Consider the following 22,209-nt stretch of genomic DNA (forward strand, 5'->3'; position numbering starts at 1 on the left):
ATAAGGTCATGGAGCAGAGCACGTACTCTGAGCCTCATACCAAAGAAAGGTCTCCGCTTATAAAGTCTGTTGGATTTTCTTCACAAGGGAGCTGCTGGTTGGGACCCATAGACAGGCACACTGGCTGCAAGCAAGGGGTTTCCTGGCCATCTGCAAAGGCCCAAACCACTTGACTTGTGATCACACTGCCATTTCTGTCTGGGCTGAGGAGGATTGATGAATCTTCCAGGCCACTGAGACACTAATCCAGTTCTTTATTTCTGGTTGGAAGCCTCATGCAGGCCAGGGTCTGTTTTGTGGCTTAAAATGCCATGCATAAAACAGTTCCTTGCCTGGCATAAACAGTGTCTTGAGCTGCAGGCTTCGGTCTTCCACCTGCATGGTGCTAAGACAGAGTGTGGCTGTGTAGTTAGGTCCTGGGTAGGGTGTCCACCGTCAGCATGGATGGTCTCTGGGCCAACCAAGTCAAGCTGACATGGATTGAAATCCTGATTTCAGACAATTGGTGCCCACTTTGACGAATTGCCCAAAGTCTTAAAGCTTTGTTTTACTTGACAGTATAGTGGGAGTTATGGAATTTACCCCACAATTCCAGGATTAATAATTGGCCAGACATAAAGAATGTACACGTTTAGTATCCCTTATCTAAAAGGCTTAGTACCAAAACTGTTTCAGATTTCAGGTTTTAAGATTCAGGATTCCCGACTTGAACTCTAAATGTGTATTCCTTCCTACTCTGTAGCATTTCCTTACAACACAGATATTGTAAAGTCAGCTCTCCAGATTTTTTAGGAGGGGAGCAGGAGACGACCTGGAAAAATGTCATACCTGGTGCCATACTGATAGCTGGTGGCCTGTGAAGGATTTCCATTCCCCAGGGATAGAGGGCTATGCATACTTCCCAACATCCCTTACTCCAGCCTGGAGGGGCACTCTGGTGTTCACTGGCTCATCAGACCCATGCCCTCCCTTTCCTGTGAGATTGTCCGCATGGGTACAGCCCACAAAGCTACTTCCCTCCCAAGAGAAGGAAGCATTTCTCAGAATCTAGATCAGTGCCACTCAAAGTGTGGTCTCCTCATGAGCACCATCCATATCAGTTGATTAGAAAAGCATACTCATTGGTGCCTGCTCCTGAGTCACAGACTCTGAGGGGAGTCTCAGAAGTCTGTATTTTGAGGACATTCCAGCTGACTGATACACACCAAAGTGTGACAGGCATGTGATTGGAGGACAACAGAAAGAAAACCTCTGCTGCAGCATTCTGAGGACCCCTTCAGATACCAGAACCAGTGAGGGAGCTTGCATTCTGACATCAGACTGCCAAACCTGACTGCTCACTCTTTGGCAAAGTTGCTGTGTGACCTTGAACAAGTTCCTTTATGCTCAGTGGGCCTCTGTATCCTTATTTGAAAAACAGAATCGTCGTAACACTTGCCTTGTATGGTTGTTGAGAAGCATAAATCGGTTCATCCTAGCAAAATGTGCCTGTGAACATTCGCTGTCACCTTCATTTTCAGGCAGTGCACTTGGGTTGAAGGTCTTACTTTGATGGTGCTTGCTACAGCTAAATGCTTACATCTACCAGTTATGTAGGTGTTAGAACAAAGAAAAGTTGAACAATAAGAACCATGGCGGCAGCCCCACAGTAATCTTTTATAGAAAGGATTCTTAATCCTTTAATATATGGATCCTTTAATCCATATAGAAAGATGCAGTAGGAATTACTCCATATTTTACAGAAAGGGTCTTGAGATACTACTTGGTAAATGGTAAAACTAAGATTTGAACTAAGTCACTTTGTGAAAAAAAATCCTTGAATAATCACAAATTGAGTTTCTGGGATGCTGTTTTCTTCCCCCTGGGAAACCAAAGAAAAAAATGGCATTAGCATGTTATTCAAGGTCCCTCCCCACATTCCCTAGAGCCTGGTACAAGCAATGAGAGAGATACCCTTCCTAATGTGAACAAAGGGAAAACATTTAGGAATGATAATTAAATGAGTTCATGTTTAAGAGGTGCTTAAATGGATTAAAATCAATATGTTGTCAAGTAAGTGTACAAAGTCATGTTAGCTGGCTTCCTTAATGTTTCATGGGTGGAATTCTTTGTTTTGAAAGAATCTAGTGCAGCTCTGCCCTGCAATGGATGTGGATGCAGAGGCAGAGAGGATGAGAGGTTTACAAGTCCTGGGAGGCCATCTGCTCAGAGTCTGGCGCCATGCTGGCGTGGCCACAGCTGAGGCACTGAGAAAAGAGGGAAGCTGTATATTTCTGTGATGGTCTCTTCCGCGTGCCATAGCCTGAGTTCCCTAAAATCAAATCCTGAGATAAGACATCTTGTAAAAGCAGTCTACTCAGAAGTATTTCTAGGAGAATGGGGAAGTAGGAACTGGGAAGGGGAGGAGGCCAGGAAAGGATACGATATCAAACAAGTCCTCAGCAGAGAGAAACAAGATGGGAGAATTTGGCACAATCCTATGTATAGGTCATATTGCAGAGTATCCCTGTCAGGAACAGGAAGCTTGATTGTCTTCCCAAAGGAATGGAAATTTCTAGGTGCTGCCATCTCTCCATGTTCCCAGGCAAAGAGAGTTCAGTAGCTCACAAGTCATCCTCCAACAAAAGACATGGATGCTAGCTTTTGGGGAACCAGTGTACATGACCACAAATGGTAACATGACCTGTGAGGCTGCTAAGGGAACTCTGCCAGCATGGAGATCTGTCCTTCCCACACTTTGACCTGAGAGAGATGGTATGTAGTCAGAACAGCCATCTGAAACGGTACCAAAAACCAGTATAGAAAGCAACACATGAAAACACTTGTTGTAATCCCAGTACTCAGGAGGCTGAGGCAGGAGAATTGTTGAGAGTTCGAGACCAGCCTGGGCTACAAAGTGAGCACAAGGCCAGCCTGAACTACATAGTGAGACCCTGTCTCAAAAAGACAAAAAAAAAAAAAAGAAAAGAAAGGAAACACTTTAAGAGGAGAAAAAAGAATGAGCAAAATTGTCCTATGTGGGACACACGTAGAAAATGACATATACAAACACAAAAAATATTGATAAATCAATTACAACTACATGATCAGAGCTGGGGATTCATAAATCAATCCCATTTTCTTTCCCCAACAACTAAGGCAGCTCCTAACATAATGAGAAATTCAATATATTCCGCCAAGTTCAGAAACATAGCGGTCCTTAGGCAGCCTTATGACCCTGTGACTCAGCCTTTTTTTCACAGAACCACAGAAAAATTATTAATTTTCTGAAAGCAACTCTAGCAAGAGTAAATTTAAAACCTAGTCATTAAAACAACCAAAAGCAACCCTTACTATTTATATGCACAAGTAATTTTAAACAACTAGCATAATAATCTTAAAATGCTGAAGCCAAATATAGAAGAAAATCAAGTATTCTTGAAAACAAAGCCCATCTCCCTATATTTTCTTTAAACATGCAAAAAGGATACATAGCTTAGCTTTTAATTGTATTCATGGGTCTTAATTTGGTATTCCTGAAAAACTGTTTTGCAGTTGTTCTAATTGTATATTGAGCCCTGAAGTTTTTTACATCGGGCTTTTCCTTGATATGTATGCAATCTGAACCCCCAAAGATATAGCCTGTGCTCTCTTCTCATGGATGTTTTTAAAAGCTTGAGCCCTCCGCTGATACATGATTGTTACATCAGCTGACAAAGCATTCATTTTATGTCTGATTGGTATAGTTTAGATCCAGAATGCTCCCTTAAAGCTCATGTGTCAAGGTCTTGGTTCCCAGTCCATGGCACTATTGGGAAGTAGTGGAAGCTTTAAGAGATGTCGCCCTTTCCTGACCTCCATAAGGTGAGCAGCTTTGTCTGACTATATACACCCTGCCCTGATGAACTACCTTACCCACAAGCAATGGACCAAACTGGTCATGGTCTAAACCCTCTGAAACCATGAGCCACTCAAAAATCATTCCTTTTTTAAAGTTGATTCAACTCAAGCATTTTGTCACAATGACGGAAAACTGACTAGCATGTAGGTATTTAACAAAAATACTTCCCAAGGATAGGAATATATCCTTGTACATCCATTCTTGGCATATGAAATTAGTTCAGTTATATCTATTGAATAAATTTGTGACAGCACAAATCTGTGCTAGCCGAGCATGGTGGCATACGCCTGTAATCCCAGCAATCAGGAGGCTGAGGCAGGAGGATCGTTGTGAGTTCGAGGCCAGCCTGGGCTACAAAGTGAGCCCCAGGCCAGCCTGAACTGCATAATGAGACCCTGTCTCAAAAAGAGAAAAAAAAAAAAAAAAAACAAAGAACAAAAAATAAGAAAATAAATCTATGCTAGCTACAAGATCCTATTCATAGTGTTTTGTTGTTGTTGTTGTTTTGGTATTGGAAATTGAACTCAGGACCTTGCACTTGCCAGGCAGGCACTTATGCCACTGAGCTATATCCCTGGCCCCTATTCATAGTGTTTGAGTCTGCTAGATAAAGTTTTGAATAAGTGGATTCTCAGCTGCATCACACAGTTCATTTATAATAGCTTTTGACCTATGTGTTCAAATATGAGCTAATTTTCCCCACTAAAATGAGTACTGATATGACTCTGGTAGACCTTGCTTGCATTCCATCATTTAAAGAACTTGTAGATGTTTTAGTTAGTTAAAAGGAAGCTAAAACAATGGTAATAATATTGAGTTATAAAATAGGACCTATGGCATGGGGCTAGGGAGAACTGATGCTTGTCTTATTTAGGGACACCCAATTCAGCCCCTTGTGCAGTTTACCCAAACACTCAGTATTCTTCTTAGCAGTTGGTCCTTATCCTTGCTTCCAGGCTGACCTCTTCATGGACCATGAACAGTACTGTAAAAGCAAATAGCCCAGTGAAGAGTGCCATGGCTACTCAATAGATAATTATTGAATGACAGAACAAAGAAAGTAAGATGTAACTGAAAACATACATGTCTTGCACATAATTATTCTACAAAGGCTGTTTCTTACTGAGACCAAATAAGAAACCTGTGTTGAAGGAATAAATCAGAGATGGGATTCCCACAGGGCCAGTGGCCTGTGGACACCAGTTTTGCAGGTAGCCATGGTCTCTACAATTGATGTTTCCAAGTCCCTGAACTGGGATCATGGTGAGTAGGGCACATGTCATGTGAGATTCCAGTCTGATAATTTACAGGCAAGGAGGACCATAATGGCACAGGTCCTCAGTCTTCACTAGAGTCAGGGTATGGAGAAGGCATTATTTTTTTTCCTTTTACATGCCGGGTCTGAATGTCTTAACCTCCATATGGTAGCGGTTGCACTGTCGTTTTTTCACAGCCTGTGGAGAATGTTTGCCTCCAGTGGTCTAAAGTCCAGATTCTGCTTTAAAGGATCCCATACTGATGCGTGGGGCCTACAATCTGCATCTTTAACCAGCCCACCAGGTGATTTTACTATAGTTCAGTTTTGGGGGGTTCCTAAGTTGGTACATATCAGAATCATTCTGGTTGGTGAATACCCAGACTATATGCTTTGATGTGGACTGCAGTGGGACTCCGTTTGGATCTTTTTTTTTTTTTTACCAAGTTTCCTCCAAGGCCGTCGTCATCATTGTTCCACCTGTGTTATGCAGATTGGAGAGACACCTGTCTGGTGGTTCACAGGCTCATCCCTGGGTATAGGGCTGGGTGAGAGCAGCATGCACTTGGTTTCAGCCCTTACCCTCAGCCAGGTCTTGTGTGCAGTGTGCAACCAGCACAGCTGTACATGGAATCTCTGCTCCCTTGGTGGTGCCAGTGCACACTCCAGTTAGGAATCAGTGAAGAGTATCGGCTATTAATAAACTTTGAAGGCTGTCAAACAAAAATAAAGTCATATGTTAAGATTTGTGTGGGGCAGCTTATAGAACAGTTCTGGTGGAAGCTCCAGCAATCAATTTTAGAACATTCTCTTACCTAAGAAAGAATTTCCATGCCTCTTACTGTCATCCTAAATTCCATATCAAGCAACTACTAATCTCCTTTCTGTCTCTCTAGATTTGCCAATTTGAGACATTTCATATAAAAGATTAGTTTATATGAAATGGAATGAGACTTTTGTGACTGGCTTTTTTCACTTAGCGTAATGTTTTCAAGGTTTGTTTGTGTTATGGCACATCAGTATTCATTCCTTTTCATGGCTGAGAAATATTTCATTGTGTGAATATACCACATTGCATTTATTGGTTCAGCAGTTGATGGATATTGGATTGTTTCCCTCTGTATTAAAATGTTAATTTAGAGTCTTTTGCTCACTAAACATTGCCTCCTCAGAAGCAGAGATCCATTCTCATCTGCCTATGTATCTCTTCTGTTCTATCTGGTGTTTTGTAGATATTCACTAGATGAATAATGAATGGATATATAGCTGGATAATGCCTAAGTTTTCCCAAGGAAACTTTGAATACATTCTCCATGTTCTCTGAAGATGCACACCATGGGCCCTAAGGTCCAAACAGTCAACAAAATGGTCCATCCTCTGCATCCCTGCCCAAAGATTCTTTGACCCACTTTGTTCTGAGAGTACTCTGCTACCCCAGAGCAGGCATCAGTGGCAGCACTTCCTTGTGGGGCTTCATTCAGTGGGTCCATAGGTATGCACTGTGTGTTCATTTTTGATTCAAGAGTGTCATTGCTTGTGTTTGTTCTGACTCCAGAACTATCTATGCTAGACACTCAGCTAAGAATGCATATTCAGAGCCTGAACAAATAGCAGGAGGCAAGGCATTGTACAAATGTGCCACATGAGGAATGTAGTACGACAGCTGAAATCTGTAATGTCAAGTGTTCAAATGAGTCTTTTCCCTTCACCCATATGTATTCAAAACCCCAAGTCGTGTTCTATAGGGAGACTGGGGAGGAGGTGAGTGAGGTGCTGGTCAGGGGACAGAAGTTAACATTTAAAGAGGACATGCGAAGAAGCAGTTGTAATCACAGGCTTTAGAAGGGATGTGCCCACTCAGATCCTGGGTCCATCATTTGCCAAATGGGAAACCCAAAGGAAGTGATACAACTTGTTTACATTCCAGGTTCCTCCTCGTAAAGTGGGAACAGAAGGAGGAGTTACTGCATGAACTACTCAGATAATGGGTTCAAAGCATTGCCTAGCATTGCCTAGCACATAGTTAGCCCTGCCTGAGTAGGAATCATGCAAGGTCTCCATCCTGTACCCATCGTCCTTGGCAGTGCAGCAGTAGTCTTAACCAGCAGGTGCCAGAACTTCACTTCAGAGGTGAGAAAATCAAGGCTTATAGAAAGGATGGTAAATTTGTGTGGAAGCACATGTCTGCCACATATCTGAACAGTCATCAAAGTTTGGATGCTAACAGCAAAGTCTGTGCATTTTCTAGGCTGCAAGCCCAGGTGCCTGCCTTTACCAGCAGAAATTTTATGAGCCCAGTGCCAAAGGGGGTTTCTCTGTGAATAGGACTGCTCTGGTGCAGCTTAGGCTAAGTTATCATTAAGTGGGGCTAGTAAAGTATTTTCTGGAGTAAATCCTCTTTCTGTTAACTCTGGGCCAGGTTAGTAGTAACTTTCCTCCCTTCTGACGACACCTGCTTAGGGAATTTGAGGAAAGCACTTACCAAGTTTACCTGAATTCTAAATCAGCTAAGAGGCCTCTCTTCCAGGTCACGGGTCACTCCTGGTGTGTCTGGAGGGAGGAAGGGATCTTAGAGGCACACCACCAAACTGACAGCCAGACACAGAGACCTGTCTTCTGTGTGACAGACACACATGGGAGCTGGAAAATGAGAAGTAAAACTTCACACTCCACCTGACACTAAGAGTAAACCCATTATAGACCTCACAGATTTTCTGTTCCTAAAGAACACTGCATTGGTGGTCAAATAAGGTTCTCCAGCCTGAAATTAAGTGCTCGTATGAATGAGAGGAAGGAGGCTGGAGGCCAAAGAGGCTCACTAACTTCATTATCTGATTCTTCCAACCTTCGCACTTTATGAAGAAGGCGGGAGCCTGGCTCTACTGGCCAGGCTCCCGGGGCTGGGACAGCCAAGGTATGTCTGGAAAACAGAAGGGCTTTGCCAAGGCAAGCATCCCTCATGCCAAGCAGACCAGCAAATGAGCTGCTTCTTGTATTCAGTCCCTTTAAATGAATCTTCCATGAGCCAAAGACTGTTCATTTAATAAATGTAAACTCAGGGACTACTAAGTACCAAGCACTGAAAATACAGAAGTGAATATGCACAAACCAAGTATGGTTTTCATCATTTTGTTTTTTAAAAATATCAATTAATGACTTCCTGATTGTAAAAGTAATGTGCATTGGTAGAAAATTTAAATTGAATTACCTATAAGCTCCAGGGAGAGACCCTGATAGTATTTTACGGTATTGGCTGCCATTGCAAACCGAAGAAAATGGGACTGGGAAAAGGGCCAGTTAGTGAATCCTCTTAAAATAGGGTCCCAGATTTCATAGTAAAAATGTTTTTGAAGGTTTTGATTGGGACTCTGCTTGAAAAATGAAACTAAAAAAATTACAAAAACTAGTTTTATTTTCTTCTGTGTTTAATAGCACATGTAACACTGTAATTAGAATTGTCAGAGATCTCTTAGACCCAAGGTGAAAGCTTATTTGCTTTATTAGGGTCTTTAACTACAATAACTGTGCCCAGCTGGGCATGGTACACACACCTGCAGTCCCAGAATTCTGAGAGGCTGAGACAGGAGGAGCCCACCCTTGGGAACGTAGTGATTTAGGAGGACCCTGTCTCAAAATTTTTAAAAAAGGGTTAAGGGTATAAGTCAGCGCAGGGACCCTGGGTTCAGTCCCCAGAACTGAAACAAAGAAGTGAGCAATAACAACAACCAAACTACGCCGATTCCCAGAACAAAAGAAGGAAGTGAGTGCCAGGTAGACAGTTTGGGATGTGCATTTTCCTACTGTGTCGTAGTTTGCCTCCTATTTTTGTTTTTCTTTTTAGTACAATCACAGAATTATTGGTTTTTACAATGGTTATTTTCCCAAGGGCTTTCATTGATTTTTTTTTTTTTTTAATTTTAAACCTTTGTCTTCTGAATCATCTTAAAGTGTTACCATACAGGATGATTTTGACTTCTTTAAAACTAAATTGAGGCAACTCTGCCAGATCCAAATTGACAGTGGCTTTGTGGAGGTTTGACCAGTTTTCCAACATTCCTTTTGCGAAAGCCTGCATCTTTTGCAGAGGGCTTGGGTTTCACTCTGTTAGATTTGCACTATAATTGAATTGGATCATCAGATTTTATGCTCTTGGCAGTCAGGGACCCTGGATAGGTAGATTGTTCACTGGTCCACATTTTCAGTCAGCCAGGTCTCTTACAATCATGAGCTTTGCATAGATGTTAAAGTTCGCTAAAGTCACTGTAAGCAGTGATTAGAGCATGGAAGGAGCCAGGCAGAGGAGAAGCCCAGTCCCTCAGTCCCTCACACACTTCCCGGCAGGTACTGGGTGTGTGGCCGGGATGATAAGCAGCCTCCACCAAAATGCACCTACTAAAACTACATTTAGCCACATCTCCTGAGAATTGATTTTTCATTAAGTTTATTTTTTAAATTGAATTTTTTTAAATTAAAACATTTTAAATTCTGGGTCTTTCTGTGACTATAGGGTCTCTGCTTGACTACTAGCAAGATACACGGCTCCACAATGACCCTGTTTTTTAAGGTTATGTGTTGGGTGTGACCTAACACAGGAAAACAAAGAGGTACCAGTGTTGTCTTGCGTAAAGTGTTCCCATAATGAGGGGGGAGCTATATCAATTTTATAAACTGCAGTTAGGACAGTTATCTTTTTCTTAGTAGAGATTTAAGCAGAATTAATACACAGAAGTGTATTCTCTTTGTTTCTCTTCATTACCTCTCCTTACCTGGGAGCAAATGCCCAGCATTTTCCAGTGGCTGTGGGTACCAGAAGCCTCCCTTGTGAAGAGTCGTAGTCTGGGGTGGGGTTCCCCAGAAGCAGCACCTGAGATGGGGATTATTGTACAAGTGGTTTATTTAGGAAGTGACCTTGGAGAAGAGGAGTAAATGAGGCCAAGGAGGTAGAGGAAGTTGCTGAACAGGAATGCAGGCTCAGCTGATATCTTCCTCAGCCCAGGCCTGTAGGGAGCTCTGAACATGAACTGCACAATAGAGATGGTCCCACCTTGAGACGGAAGAGGTGTGCTTTGGTACCCGTGTCAGTTATGCTTGCTTTGGAGGGTGTTATAACTCCCAGGCAAAATGACTCCCGTGCAGCTGGGGCACGCTGACCCTTCTCGGAAAGGGCCCTGGGAGAGCTCTAGCACCATCTATAAGGGGCCCTCATATACGCCAGAGCCCATACTCTGCTGTGCCTCCTTGAAAATCATAGCTGTTGTTGGAGAGAGGGGCATAGAATTAAAACCTCAGTGTGCAGAGTCCAGCCCAAAGTAGCCACAGTGGTAGCCTGTCCTTACCCTGGTCCTCATCCCCACCCTGGGGAAACTTACAGGTAGGCAGATCAGCCTCTCTGCAGTAGAAAGAAGTGAGGCTGTAGAAAGAAGCCCTCCTTTACTTAGTGTGATATTCTTAGAATATATCATTCTTAAACTAGCAAGATCTTGAAAGACAGAATTAGTGGGGTGGACTTGGGAGAAAGGAGCCAGAAAGATGACTTGGTTGCCTTTTAGTTAGAGCTTAGGAAGTTTGCTGTTCATCTATGGCCATGGTTACCAGGCCAGTGAGGGTTTAGACCCAAAGTATTAGCTCAGAATGAACAATGGTTTTTCCTCTCCATTTGTCTTCTCAGGGAAGCATGGGAAGGTAGCCCGCTAGAGGCCTGAGGGCTTGGTCAGGGTTCTCCAGCCCACCATAGCCCCAGTTATGGCATCAGAACTGCTCCAAAGGGTGTGATAACCTCACCGAATCCACTGTACACAGCTGTCTTCCTTGCAGCCTGCCCATATCTTGGTGGTTTCTGTCTTGTAGGAGGAAATGGGCATCTCCTGTGAACTGCTGGAATCAGACTTCCTCAAATGCAGCGTGGGATTTCCTTTCATGAGGTCAAAATCGAAGGTAAGGAGCGGAGCTGGGACACTTCCTTGGCCACAGGCTTCCAGCCTTTCTCATCAGTCACATAACCAGCAACTGTGCCCCTCCCCCTCTGCACCCTACAGTGGCTGCCGAAGCTCTACACACCTCTGTCACTGGTGGTCCATTCCAAAGAGGCTATATTCGCATGGTTTTACTATTTGATGCACATGATGCTCCTTTTCGTGGTTAATCTTGTTTGTCAACTTGATTGGCTTGAGAAACACTGAGAAGATTAAGAAAGTACACTTCTGGATATGTCTAGGTAGATCAGTGCGAGGGGAGGGGGATGTGACCTTGGGGACTATATCTGGTCCCTGGTCCGGCCTCTCTGATTCTTTCCCTGCTCTCTGCTTCCTGGCTGCCATGAATTGAATAGTTTTCTTCTGCCATGATGTTTGTACCTTGAAGAAAGCTGGCCATAGACTGAAATTTCTGCAACCAGGAGCCAAAATAAGCATTTTCTCCTTTAAGCTTTCTCAGGTATTTGGTCACAGCAACAAAAAATCTGAATAAAATCTCACTTAAATGGGGAAGTCACATCACAGACTTCTTTGGCAAGTAGCATTTGATTGGCCTTCCTCTAAAATGTCTTGCTCTGAGACATTCCATGCCACAACCCAGGAAGAGATGTGGCGTAGGCTAGTGACCCACAACCCTGACTCTGGAACTCCCCTGGACACTCAGAATTCTCTGGAATCCTCTCAGAATTCTCAACCACAAATAGCTGTATGCCACTTGCTTTTGGAAAGTAAAAGAAATTATAGCATCTTTGATGTTTGTATAAAGCTCAAACAATATGTAGTACAGCATACCCAGACTTTCATGGAGCATTTAGTGTGTGCTGTGCTTATAAGGAGGTAAGAAGATAGTTAGAAGATTGGCTTTGGCAGGTAAAACTAGAATCTAAAAGACCAGGTCTGCTTTTTTAAATGAAAGCTATTTCCCCTTGTGAGATTTAAAGGAAAAGTAATCTACTTTGTCTTCCTTTTTCCTACCTAAAAAAGTAAAATCTTCATCCTTCTCTCCTGCCTGTGTCATAGAATCAAATCATTTTGGCTTTTTGGTCCCAGTACCAAGCAGTTGTTTTGAAAACCAATAGTAAGAACAGTCTAGTGAGATAGAAGATTTTCTCTCTTCTTATCAAATCACTCAAATCCATCAGCGCATTAAATGTACCTGCTCCATACTGCAGCAGCTGTTATGCCCATGATTCCTCAGCCTGTCTCTGGCTCCATTCTTCCTGTCCACATTCACCCCAAAAAGGGAAACCTTGAGAAGTGGTTGCCCCTAAGAAATGAATCACACATATCTGGCGGAAGGACAGGTCATGTCCCATTAGTCTCCAGAGGGGCGAGGCTGGGGATGAAGGGTGAAGACAATGGGCAGCTGTGCCTATAGCAGAGCATGTAGTACTTGTAAGTGTAATACTTTGAGGAATAGATAATAGACTTGATTGGGAAACTTTTAAGTTGCTGTTTCATTATAAAGTCCACCCAAGTCAAACCTAGAATATGTCTTACTATCTTTGGTGGAATGTTAAACTTTACTAAAATTTACTAACCATTAAAATAATCACGGGCCAGACGTGGTGGCACGTGCCTGTAATCCCAGCACTCAGGAGGATTGTTGCAAGTTCAAGATCAGCCTGGGCAACAAAGTGAGCCCAAGGCCAGCCTGAACTGCATAGCGAGACCCTGAACTCCATAGTGAGACCCCCAAAAAGACAAAAAAAAAATAGTCATGAAACCAAACCAACAGAAATATGAATATTAGAATGTTGGAATTTTTTTTCAACTGGCAATGCCACTACTTTCCTCCCACATGTAGATGTCAAGAACTATAGCAAATGGAGACATGGGAGTAAAGGATGAGGAAGCCCAACAAGTCCCCCAGAAGGGACAGTGCCCCATCTGCCACCCAGCTCCCCTTTGCCTCCCCTTCCCATGACCCTGAGGTCATGAGGCTTTGGGCCATCTGCTAAGCTTCGTGTCTACAGTATTGGCTGACCTTGGTTGGCTGTATGCTCTATCACTCATGGTCAACCTGCCTGGTTTCAGGCCTTATCTCTGACTTTGACTTCTTGCCAAATCATTTGCCCCTCACCTGAGAGCTTTGTCTTTTGTGTATCTCATTCAGATCTCTTGGCATGGCTCACGCTACTGAGAAAACATCCTTAATTCTCCCATTCTTTGTGCTCTCCAGCCCTACTTTCTGCCCAACTCTGTGTCCCACCCCGCTATAAACTGACAGACGCACTGCAACATAAGTTCTGTTTAGAAAGGGGTGTCCATGCCCCCTATAGCTGAGAACCAAATATTGCCAGTTACTCTTATATAGCATTCAATTCAGTAGAATCCAGTGTTGCAAAAACCTGACCATTACCTAGACTTTATCATAATGGAATCTAGTTTAGATATAGTAAATAAATCATAAACTCTCAGAGCTTGATGAAATTTAAGAATTGTTTTGTCTGGCTTCCTCTTTTTACTTCAATGTAAAGAGATTAGGTGTTTTGGCCAAGGTCACATACTTTGTGGTAGATTCTGATTCTACAACCCCCATCCACATTTTCCTCTCATATTCCCTTACATGCCTGGCATATATGTGATGAAAAACATTGGTTTAAGGCACTGTTACGCAAAACATAGGACACTCACTACTGGGATTCATGCACTAAGATGATTTTAGGTGCTTCATGGGATTATTTTGGGTGATACATGGACAGAGCACTAAACTTTAACAGAATGAGAATTACTACATTTTGCTTAAGTCACTCAGACTTCTATAATAAACTACTATAGAACAACCTAGAAAAGTAGAGTGACCTAAAAAAGCAGACATTTATTTCTCAGCATTCTGAAGGCAGAGTACAAGTAAGAGGTGCTGGAAGACAGGGTTCCTGACAAGGGCAGTCTTCCTGGTTTTTAGACAGACACCTTTTCTATGTGTATTCACATGGCCTTTCCATGGCTATGTATATAGAAAGAATTATATCTCTGCTTCTGTTTTTAGGAGGGTTCTACAAGAGCCCCACTCTCACAATCTCATCTAAACCTAATTACCTCCCAAAGGCCCCACTCCAGATATCATATTGGCAGTTCAAGCTTCAATGTATGGATTTGGGGGAGACAGAAACATTTAGCCCATAACTCTTCAACACCCTATCCGTGTAGAAAGTCTCCGACAGTGCTAGTATATCTCTAACACCTCCCTTTCACCTGCCAGTCTCACTTTTGAACAAAGACAGAGTAGACTTTAGGCTCAGAGGCTTCGGTAGCCTTCAGAATTTAACATTTTTGTTTATGACTATCTTCTCTTTAGGGCAAGTGGTTCTGGATTCCTATCTATGATAGTGACATAAATTGTTCTTTTAAAATAATCTTTAAAGCAGAAGACTGAGGCCACAAAAATGTGAAATAAATATCATAGCTGACATGATATACAGATGTAGCTAAATTGGGAAGATGATGCAAGTGAAATTTACAATGTCCTGGTTTAAGAGTTCAAATATGCCACTCCCTAAAGGGAATCTCAGTGGTTGAAAAAGGACTTGGTTTTGCTATGAAAGCTGTGTCTTTGGTAGGACAAGCAAAAAGATATGCATAAAAAATGAAGTTTGTCATGCAGTCGAGCTTCCAGGGGTCGTAAAATGGAGAATGTTGTAGGCAGTGTAGTTTAAGTGCAGCATGCTTCCTGGAGCCAACTATCACTTTCTTTTCCCCTAGTATAATTTCAGTGTAATCTTTGATACAAGCCACCTGTCTGGGGAAGAGGACATTCTCAGCTTCATTGTTACTGCTCAGAGGTAAGGGGGACCCATTTTTGTCAAAGATAAATGATTTGCTGATTGTTTTGAAATTTTGCAAGACTAATGAAACTTAGCATCATCTTGATGAGTGGTGTGGTAAGCTATGAGTGAGACTGTGTGTCTTATATGGAAACTGCCTTTCCCATCTTTTTCCCTTTATCTGTGCAGCTGTTACTTTGTTTTCTTTCCTATCAACTTCAATGAAGTATTTATATAAAGAAATGAATGAATGAATGAACGAATGAATGAGACTAGGAAAGGACATACTCTGGTCATCTTTTGATGATTCCCAGAATGCTGAAGAGAGAAGGACAGTTATTCAGTGATAAAAATCCCAATTGCTGACTAGGATCAGATCTTATGGGGATGGTGAGTACTAGTTCTGCTTGCATAGCCGCCACTTCCAGTTGAACTGGGAGGGGCTGGGAGTCAACTAGTTGGAGGTAATGATTCTACAGCTGAAGAGAGACAGGGCCATGGAGGTGAAGTTGTTCTAGTTCAAGGTCAGTTCCTGCTCGGCCATATGTTTCCCAAATGAGACAGATGTCCTCTTTAGGTTTTCAGGCTGGGCCAACTGCTTCTCAGGGATATGCAGCTGCACCCCTTAATGGAGAGGAGAAGGATACCTGCTATGAGGTCCTGATCAAGCTGGCTGGTAGAGGCCCAAGTGATGCTCCTTGAGAAGGGGGTTGTCCTGAAAGCTGGGTGAAGAGATAGGGAAAGGGATGGTGGGTGGTGACACCTCCATTCAGGAGTATGAATAGCTGTGGATATCTAAGACAGCCTTTGGGGAGTTAAGAGATGACTCTTTGAGCCAGGATCAACTCATGTCTTGAAGCAGCATCTAGGTAGCAACTAGCTGATGGCTAGAATGCAGGGGGGAGCATTCAGGTGGGTGAATAAGGAGATACAAGCTTTGATGGGGTAGTGGTTAGACCTATCCATTTAAATTTTTATTTGGATATTATTTTAAATATAAATGTTGCAAGAATAATGCAAAAAAAACCTCCTCTATTCACTCAGATTCTCCAATGTTGACATTTTGCCTCATTTACTTTACCAGTCTCTTTCTATATGTAACTTTTTTCTTAACCATTTTTCAAGTAAGTTGAAGAAATCATGCCTCTTGACTGCTATATACTCAATGTGCATTCCCAAAGAATGAGACTCTTAAATAATCACAGTATAGTTATCAAATTCAAGAAACTTAATATTGATGCAGTACAGTTATCTAATCTACAGTTCATGTTCCAATCATGCTTATTGGCCCTAGTGATATGTTTGCAGCCACTTTTTATTTATTTATTTATTTATTTGTTTTGTTTTGTTTTTTTCGGTACCAGGAATCGAACTCACAACCTTGCACTTGCCAGGCAGGCACTGTGCCACTGAGCTAAATCCCCATCCCCAGCAGCCACTTTTTTACTGGTTCAGAAGACTTGATTATTTTCTGTACACCTTATTTTCAAGATCTCATAATTCATGTTCCTGTAAAACATGACTGTGATCTAGTAGGAACACATGCAAAGCTTAGCAAAAATCCATACCCATGGCTGGAACCCAGGAGGGCTTCCTTGGGGAGGTGACACTGTAGAGGAGTCTGTTTCCAGGTGGAGACACAAAGGCAGTGTGTCCGCAGTACAGCCTGCTGTACTCGTCCACGTGGGTGGTGGCCATGGGAGTGAATGGAGATTCATGGGCAATCTCAGGGAAAGCTGGGGAGTGTAAAAAGGGCAGTAGATGATTGGGTAGAAAGTACAGCCAGTTGTGGTGGCATGTGCCTGTAATCCTAGCCTTCTGGGAGGCCGAAGCAGAAAGATCTCAAGTTCAAGTCCATGCTGGGCAGTTTAATGACTTAGCAAGACCCTATCTCAAAATAAAAATAAAAAATTAAAAGGGGGCTGGGGACGTGGCTCAGAGTTCATTCCCCAGTACCAAACAAAAGAAGAGCCTGAGCTGGACCCTGGGAACAAAACCTCAGAAAATCTGAACTGTATTCCTATAACAATGAGGAGCACCAAAAGTTGTTGAACAGTGCCCCAAGCCAACAGTTTGACCACAGAGCATAAGATAGTCGAGTTCAATGTAGGAGGTAAATGCCTATTCAAATCTGAAAGTTCTCATTCTCCTTTCATTTCTTGGGTCCACAGCAAACTTGCCACCGATGGGCAGACCCGTCAGCATGCTCTTAATCTTTCAGCACCCGGGGTAGCCACTGCCTCTGAGAAGGAACATGACATGATGACATGGAGAGGATTTCCCTTGTCAAAAAGAGGAAACTGCCTGCTTCCCAGCCTCATTTGTGACTAATCAGGGGGGTCAGAGAGGGCGATGAAAGATCCTCCTGTTAGAGTAGCCTGTCTGTAGGCCAACGGTGCTCTGGTCTTAGATGCACACTGACATCATCTAGGAAGTTTTCAAACATCCTGAGGCTTGGTTCATGCCACACACACACACACACACACACACACACACACACACACACACACAATTTTTGAAAAGGCTCATCACATGATTCTCATGAGCAGCCAACCCTGAGAGCCACTATCTGTGTTCCCTTATGCTGTGCACAGCACATTACCACTTGATAAACTTCTGTTATCACCTACTATTTACAGTTGCAGTGCTAAGTTTAGGCCACATAAGGAAATACTAGTAACCCAGTAAATTCAAGAATACCCCTTCTGTACATTAATATTGTTTCACAGGCTCGGGAGACCTAATATTTTCTTAAATTAATTTTATCAGTACGCTTCTGATATACATAATGATAACATTCATCATAGGGAATTTGTACCTGTACATAATATACCTTTATTTTTCTTTTTTTTCCCCATTCCCCTCCACTCACTTCACCCCTTTTCCCCCTCCTTATTTACAAGAGCTTTGTTTCCTTTTTTTCCTTCTAGTACCTTTTTTTCTTTTTCTCTTTCTTCCCTCCTTCTCCATCCTCTTGTTCCCCTTCCATTCATTTTTTTTTTTTTTTTTTTTGGTTTTTCTCCGGTACCGGGAACCGAACTCACGACCTTGCGCTTGCCAGGCAGGCGCTTCCCCTTCCATTCAAATATTTTCTTCCCACTTCCCGGTATCTGTCATCCCACTTTGCTCCTTATTTACCCTTTCAGATAATATTCATAGCTGAAATAACTGAATATACAAATTTATAGTTTCTTGAATCACAAATGTGAAGATCACATTATCTTTCAAACAAACACTGGGATATTTCAGTCAGTTGCTTCTTTTCAGGCCCTGTTGCAAATCTGGCCTTCTTGCCCCAGAGGCACTCACAGCACTTGACTCCCAGCTACACTGGGCAAATCCTTAAAGCTCCTTATCTTGAAAGCCACAGTTAAACTATCAGTTGTTCTTCCGTCATCACCCTTGGCAAGTTTCTTGCCTACTTGTAGATTTAGGAGGTCGTAATGCTGAGACTAAACATTGTCTCGAGATCTGTCCTCTCCATGGCCAGGAGCCTGGCTTTGCAGACCACTGGAAAGCGTTCCAGCAAGTGGGTGTGCAGGATGGTGGGAGCCTTTTGAGGTTTGGTCTCTTTTTCTCAACTGTTCAATTTGCTTTGTTCTCCAGCCATTACCGATGACAGCTGAGACCATTGAGCCTGAGCTGCCAGCAGCCGCAGGTGGCTGGACAAATGGCAGACGAGGGGTAGCTCTTCCATCAGGCGCTGAGTACTCAGACCTGGCAGGATGCTGGGATGGGGGACAGGAGGAAAGGGAGAAAGGAGGCCAGGGTGATGCTATCTTATTGGCAGGGGAGCTACCTGTGGTTCACCCATATTTGTGATTCCTGGGCTTTGACTCCTCTCCCCATTAGAAAGGAGGGGTAAGGAAGTTAGGCTGGGTGGGCACCTGGCCCTGCTGTTGCACTGATGTCATCTCACCTCAGGGTTAGTGACTATGACCCTAAGGGGTCAGAGAACCCAGCACTATTGTTTTAGAACAATAGGAGAGAGGAGAAGGGATGTGAGAGCTATTTAAGTATTATTTCCGCTCAGCACTTGCTGGGTGGGAGAGGAAGGCAGTGGGGCGGCGGGAGGGAGGGCACAGAACAAGTGGGAGCTCAGCAGATCTGAGGAACTCTTATGTTCCATCCTTGGAAGGTGAGCTTAGCCTCAAGAGAAGAAATCACAGTAGAAAAAGCCCTGGTTTGGAGTCTGACTGAGCTGGTTGGAATTTCAGCTCTGACTGGCTTGCAGGAGGGCCACTACCTGTCTGAGCTGCTCCTCACCTGTAAGTTGTGGTCTTACCTAAGGTTACTGTGAAGTCGCTGCAAGCTCATGCTGATGAATGCCCAGCATGGTGCCTGCACACAGAAACTACCCAGCAGCACCAGCGCCTTGTGTTCCCCTTTTCAGAGTCCCCATTCTCTGCTTGGTGAGAAATGTTCCCATCAAAGTCTGTGGCAAGAGTATCTGGGAGATTTATCATGGCAAGTGGGCTATGGCGTCTCTCTTGTGCTTGGCTGACCATGGAGGGTGGGTGAACCTTCCAAGTAGCAAATATCTGCTGAGTTCTGGCAACCCCCTTCATGGCTACAGTAACCTCACTGGTCCACTGTCCATGGACCAAGCTCATACAAAAGTAGTGTCCATGGTGGGCACTTCATCTGTAACCCCTCAGCACACTCACTGCACAGTCTTGCAAGTCTTCCAGGGCTCTTTCTGGCCAAAGCCCACTCACTTGCAAGACCGGGAGGGAATTCATGTCTGCTCTTTCCCTCTGCTGCTACAGCTCTAGTTAGTGGACAAAGGCCCAGCTCCCCATGGCCTCAAGTCAGGAAGGCTGAGATGTGTGGTGTACAATGTCTTCCAGAGTCTCCCAGTGAGACTGAACACCAGCTGCTTCCAGTTCTAGTCTCCCAGATGACATACCTTTGTTTGCTTCTTTCCCTTCCCAGCCTTCCTCTCCACGCCCTGGGGTCACCTCCCAGATAACCTACTTGCCCCCACATCTTTGTGAGTGAAGCACAGATAAGACAGTTGAGTACCTGCTGTGCCTCTGCACAAGCAACTCTGGTACCAAAAATGGAACCAAGGACAGATCAGGCGAGGCTGCCTTTAGAGATGTAGAGACTCACTGTAGCGAGGGAGAGCCAGCGTACTGCTGGACAGCTGCACAGCTCATGTGGGCCAGTTACTTCATGTTCTCTCCCTGCACAGTGGCAACGTGGAGCGCTCTGAAGCCCTGCTTGACAACACTCTCATACTGACGGTGCCTCTGGTGCACGAAGTGGACACTTCCATCACTGGGTAAGTAGCCCATTCTAGTCTGGGTGGCCTCAGGGGTGCCCTCCAGTTGAATGCTTTGCTCTTTTGTGTTTGTGTGTGTTACCTGCCAGGAGCGGTGGCTTTGCTGCTCCTTTCCTCTCAGCCTTGGAAAGCAGGATGAAGCCTTAGCTGTACCCTCTTCTTTCCTTATTTTTCTGTCCTAGCTACCCACCCACCTGGTTGGTGACATCAGAAATGATGACAAACCTCATAATTTCTTGAGCATTCTATACACCTTTATATGCATCTGTTCTCACCTTACTCTATCATGATGCCATAATGGTGGCTGGAGTGTGCTTCTTGGGATTAAAATCTCAGCCAGAAGTTATTGCCAGATGTATTCCTGGCCTTGGCTCATAGGAATGAATCAGAAGGGCTACCCTTCTGATTAGCTTCACAGTTGGCACTGGCTTTGTGTTTTTCTGTTACTTCCTTCTGCAGAGCCACACATGGCTCTGCTTGATGTCTGTGATGACCTCGAATTGTTAGGGAACCATCAGGACGGCCACATTGTCTGTACACGTGAAGACTACAGCCCCACAGTGGCGCTGGTGTTGTTGGAAAGCAGGCCTGCAGGCTGTGGCCTGCAGAGAACCCAACAACCCAGGTTAGTTTTCAGCCAAAACCCTGGCTAGAAAAATGACAACTCAGTTCCTGCTCCCAGCTTCAGCAAACAGAGAACATAGTAGAAAAAATTGTTTGCACAATTGGATTAGATCAAATGAAGAACCATGGAGCCTTTGACCCAAATGCAAGCTGAACTTTCTCATTTTTCAAGTGCTTCTGGGTGTCTTCCTTGGCTAGAAGGAATATTGATACATTTGAGAGGAGCCATGCCTACAATAACTCCTGCCCTGCTGGGAGCCAGGGGAGTGAGTGGCCTTGCTTTCCTGTGCCTGAGCTCTTGGCATTTTTCATCACATTTTCTAGACACGAGGCATTGGAATAAACTTGCGAATTAGCATATATTTGCCTCAGTTCACAGCTCTATTTTTAACCATATGGTTTATTTATTTGTCCTGTCCAAGAATAGTGAGAATATACCCAGAACCAAGCCCTATGCTCTATTCTAAAGAGAAAACACCTCCCACACACATGTGAGCATGTTGTTAGGCCTTAGGAGACCTCACTGTGAGGTGCTAACAGGCCCTGATGAAGCTATCAGGTAAACAAATGAGTCAACTTCTGATCCTTCCAGGAACCCAAAGCAGGGTGAGTTTAGATGAACCAGTTCTTGACATTTGGAAATGCTGGGAACTCACAGTATTGCCAAAGCAATGTGCTTAAATTGAAAATAGTTGTGTTGTTGTCTGATGGGACTCGGTCCCAAAAATCTCAGCCTAGTTGTGCTTAGGTGAGTAGGTGGCTTTGAGCATCTAGGATTCATTATTTGTGTGGGGATGTCAGTAGGAGCTTTGTTCCTTTTCAGGAATTTGTTGATAGCAGCCAGATTGAAAGTATTGCCACAAACTGAGCTTAAATTCTGATGGTAGCCACTGCCTCAAATCTGAGGGAAAATGCCATCATTGAATTGACTTGACTTTCCAGTACCTAGTTTTCAGTAATCATAGTCTGACACATTCAAATTAAATTTTTGAAATGAATATATGTCAGGGTAAGATTTGGGCACCAAATACATAATTCATTTATATTTATTTAAAATGTTTATTATAAGCTTTCTTGATCTACAAAATGTTTTTCAAGTGACAAAACAGTGAATACATAGTTTTATTTTTACAGGTTTGTTTATTCATTTATTTATTTATTTTGGGTGCTACTAAAGATTGAACCTGGGGCCTTCACACTGAGCTATATCCCCTAACCCTTTTTCAATATTCTGAGACAGGGTTTTGTTAAATTTCCCAGACTGGGTTCAAACTCCCCATCCTCCTGCCTCAGCCTCCCAGAGTGCTGGGATTACAAGGCATGTGTCTCAATGCCTGGCTTTATGATCCAGTTTTTAAAAAGGTTTCCATAGTTTTGTTTGTTAGAACTTCCTCATTTTAGAAATTTAATCCCACCTAACCTAG

General features: G+C 43.4%; 1 protein-coding gene and 1 long non-coding RNA gene across 2 annotated transcripts in view; one reads left to right on the plus strand and one right to left on the minus strand.

Annotated features, from left to right (window-relative positions):
* The window catches only part of Itga9 (integrin, alpha 9), a gene marked incomplete at its 5' end in the record, with an annotated part of 332,049 nt that overhangs the window by 234,469 nt on the left and 75,371 nt on the right, over positions 1 to 22,209 (plus strand). Inside the window, 3 exon segments of the mRNA XM_013513777.1 lie at positions 10,983 to 11,069; positions 14,813 to 14,892; positions 20,072 to 20,161. Coding sequence (XP_013369231.1) covers positions 10,983 to 11,069; positions 14,813 to 14,892; positions 20,072 to 20,161 — 257 coding nt within the window.
* LOC106148433 lies at positions 1,285 to 20,322 on the minus strand. The gene is made up of 6 exons (XR_001233867.1): positions 20,244 to 20,322; positions 9,902 to 9,999; positions 7,618 to 7,775; positions 5,718 to 5,848; positions 4,787 to 4,865; positions 1,285 to 1,861 (listed from the first exon to the last, which is right to left on the minus strand). It is a non-coding gene; the product is annotated as an uncharacterized LOC106148433 (long non-coding RNA).

This window comes from Chinchilla lanigera, unplaced genomic scaffold (genome assembly GCF_000276665.1).
Source record: "Chinchilla lanigera isolate Chin_1 unplaced genomic scaffold, ChiLan1.0 scaffold00020, whole genome shotgun sequence".
Taxonomy (NCBI): Eukaryota; Metazoa; Chordata; class Mammalia; order Rodentia; family Chinchillidae; genus Chinchilla; species Chinchilla lanigera.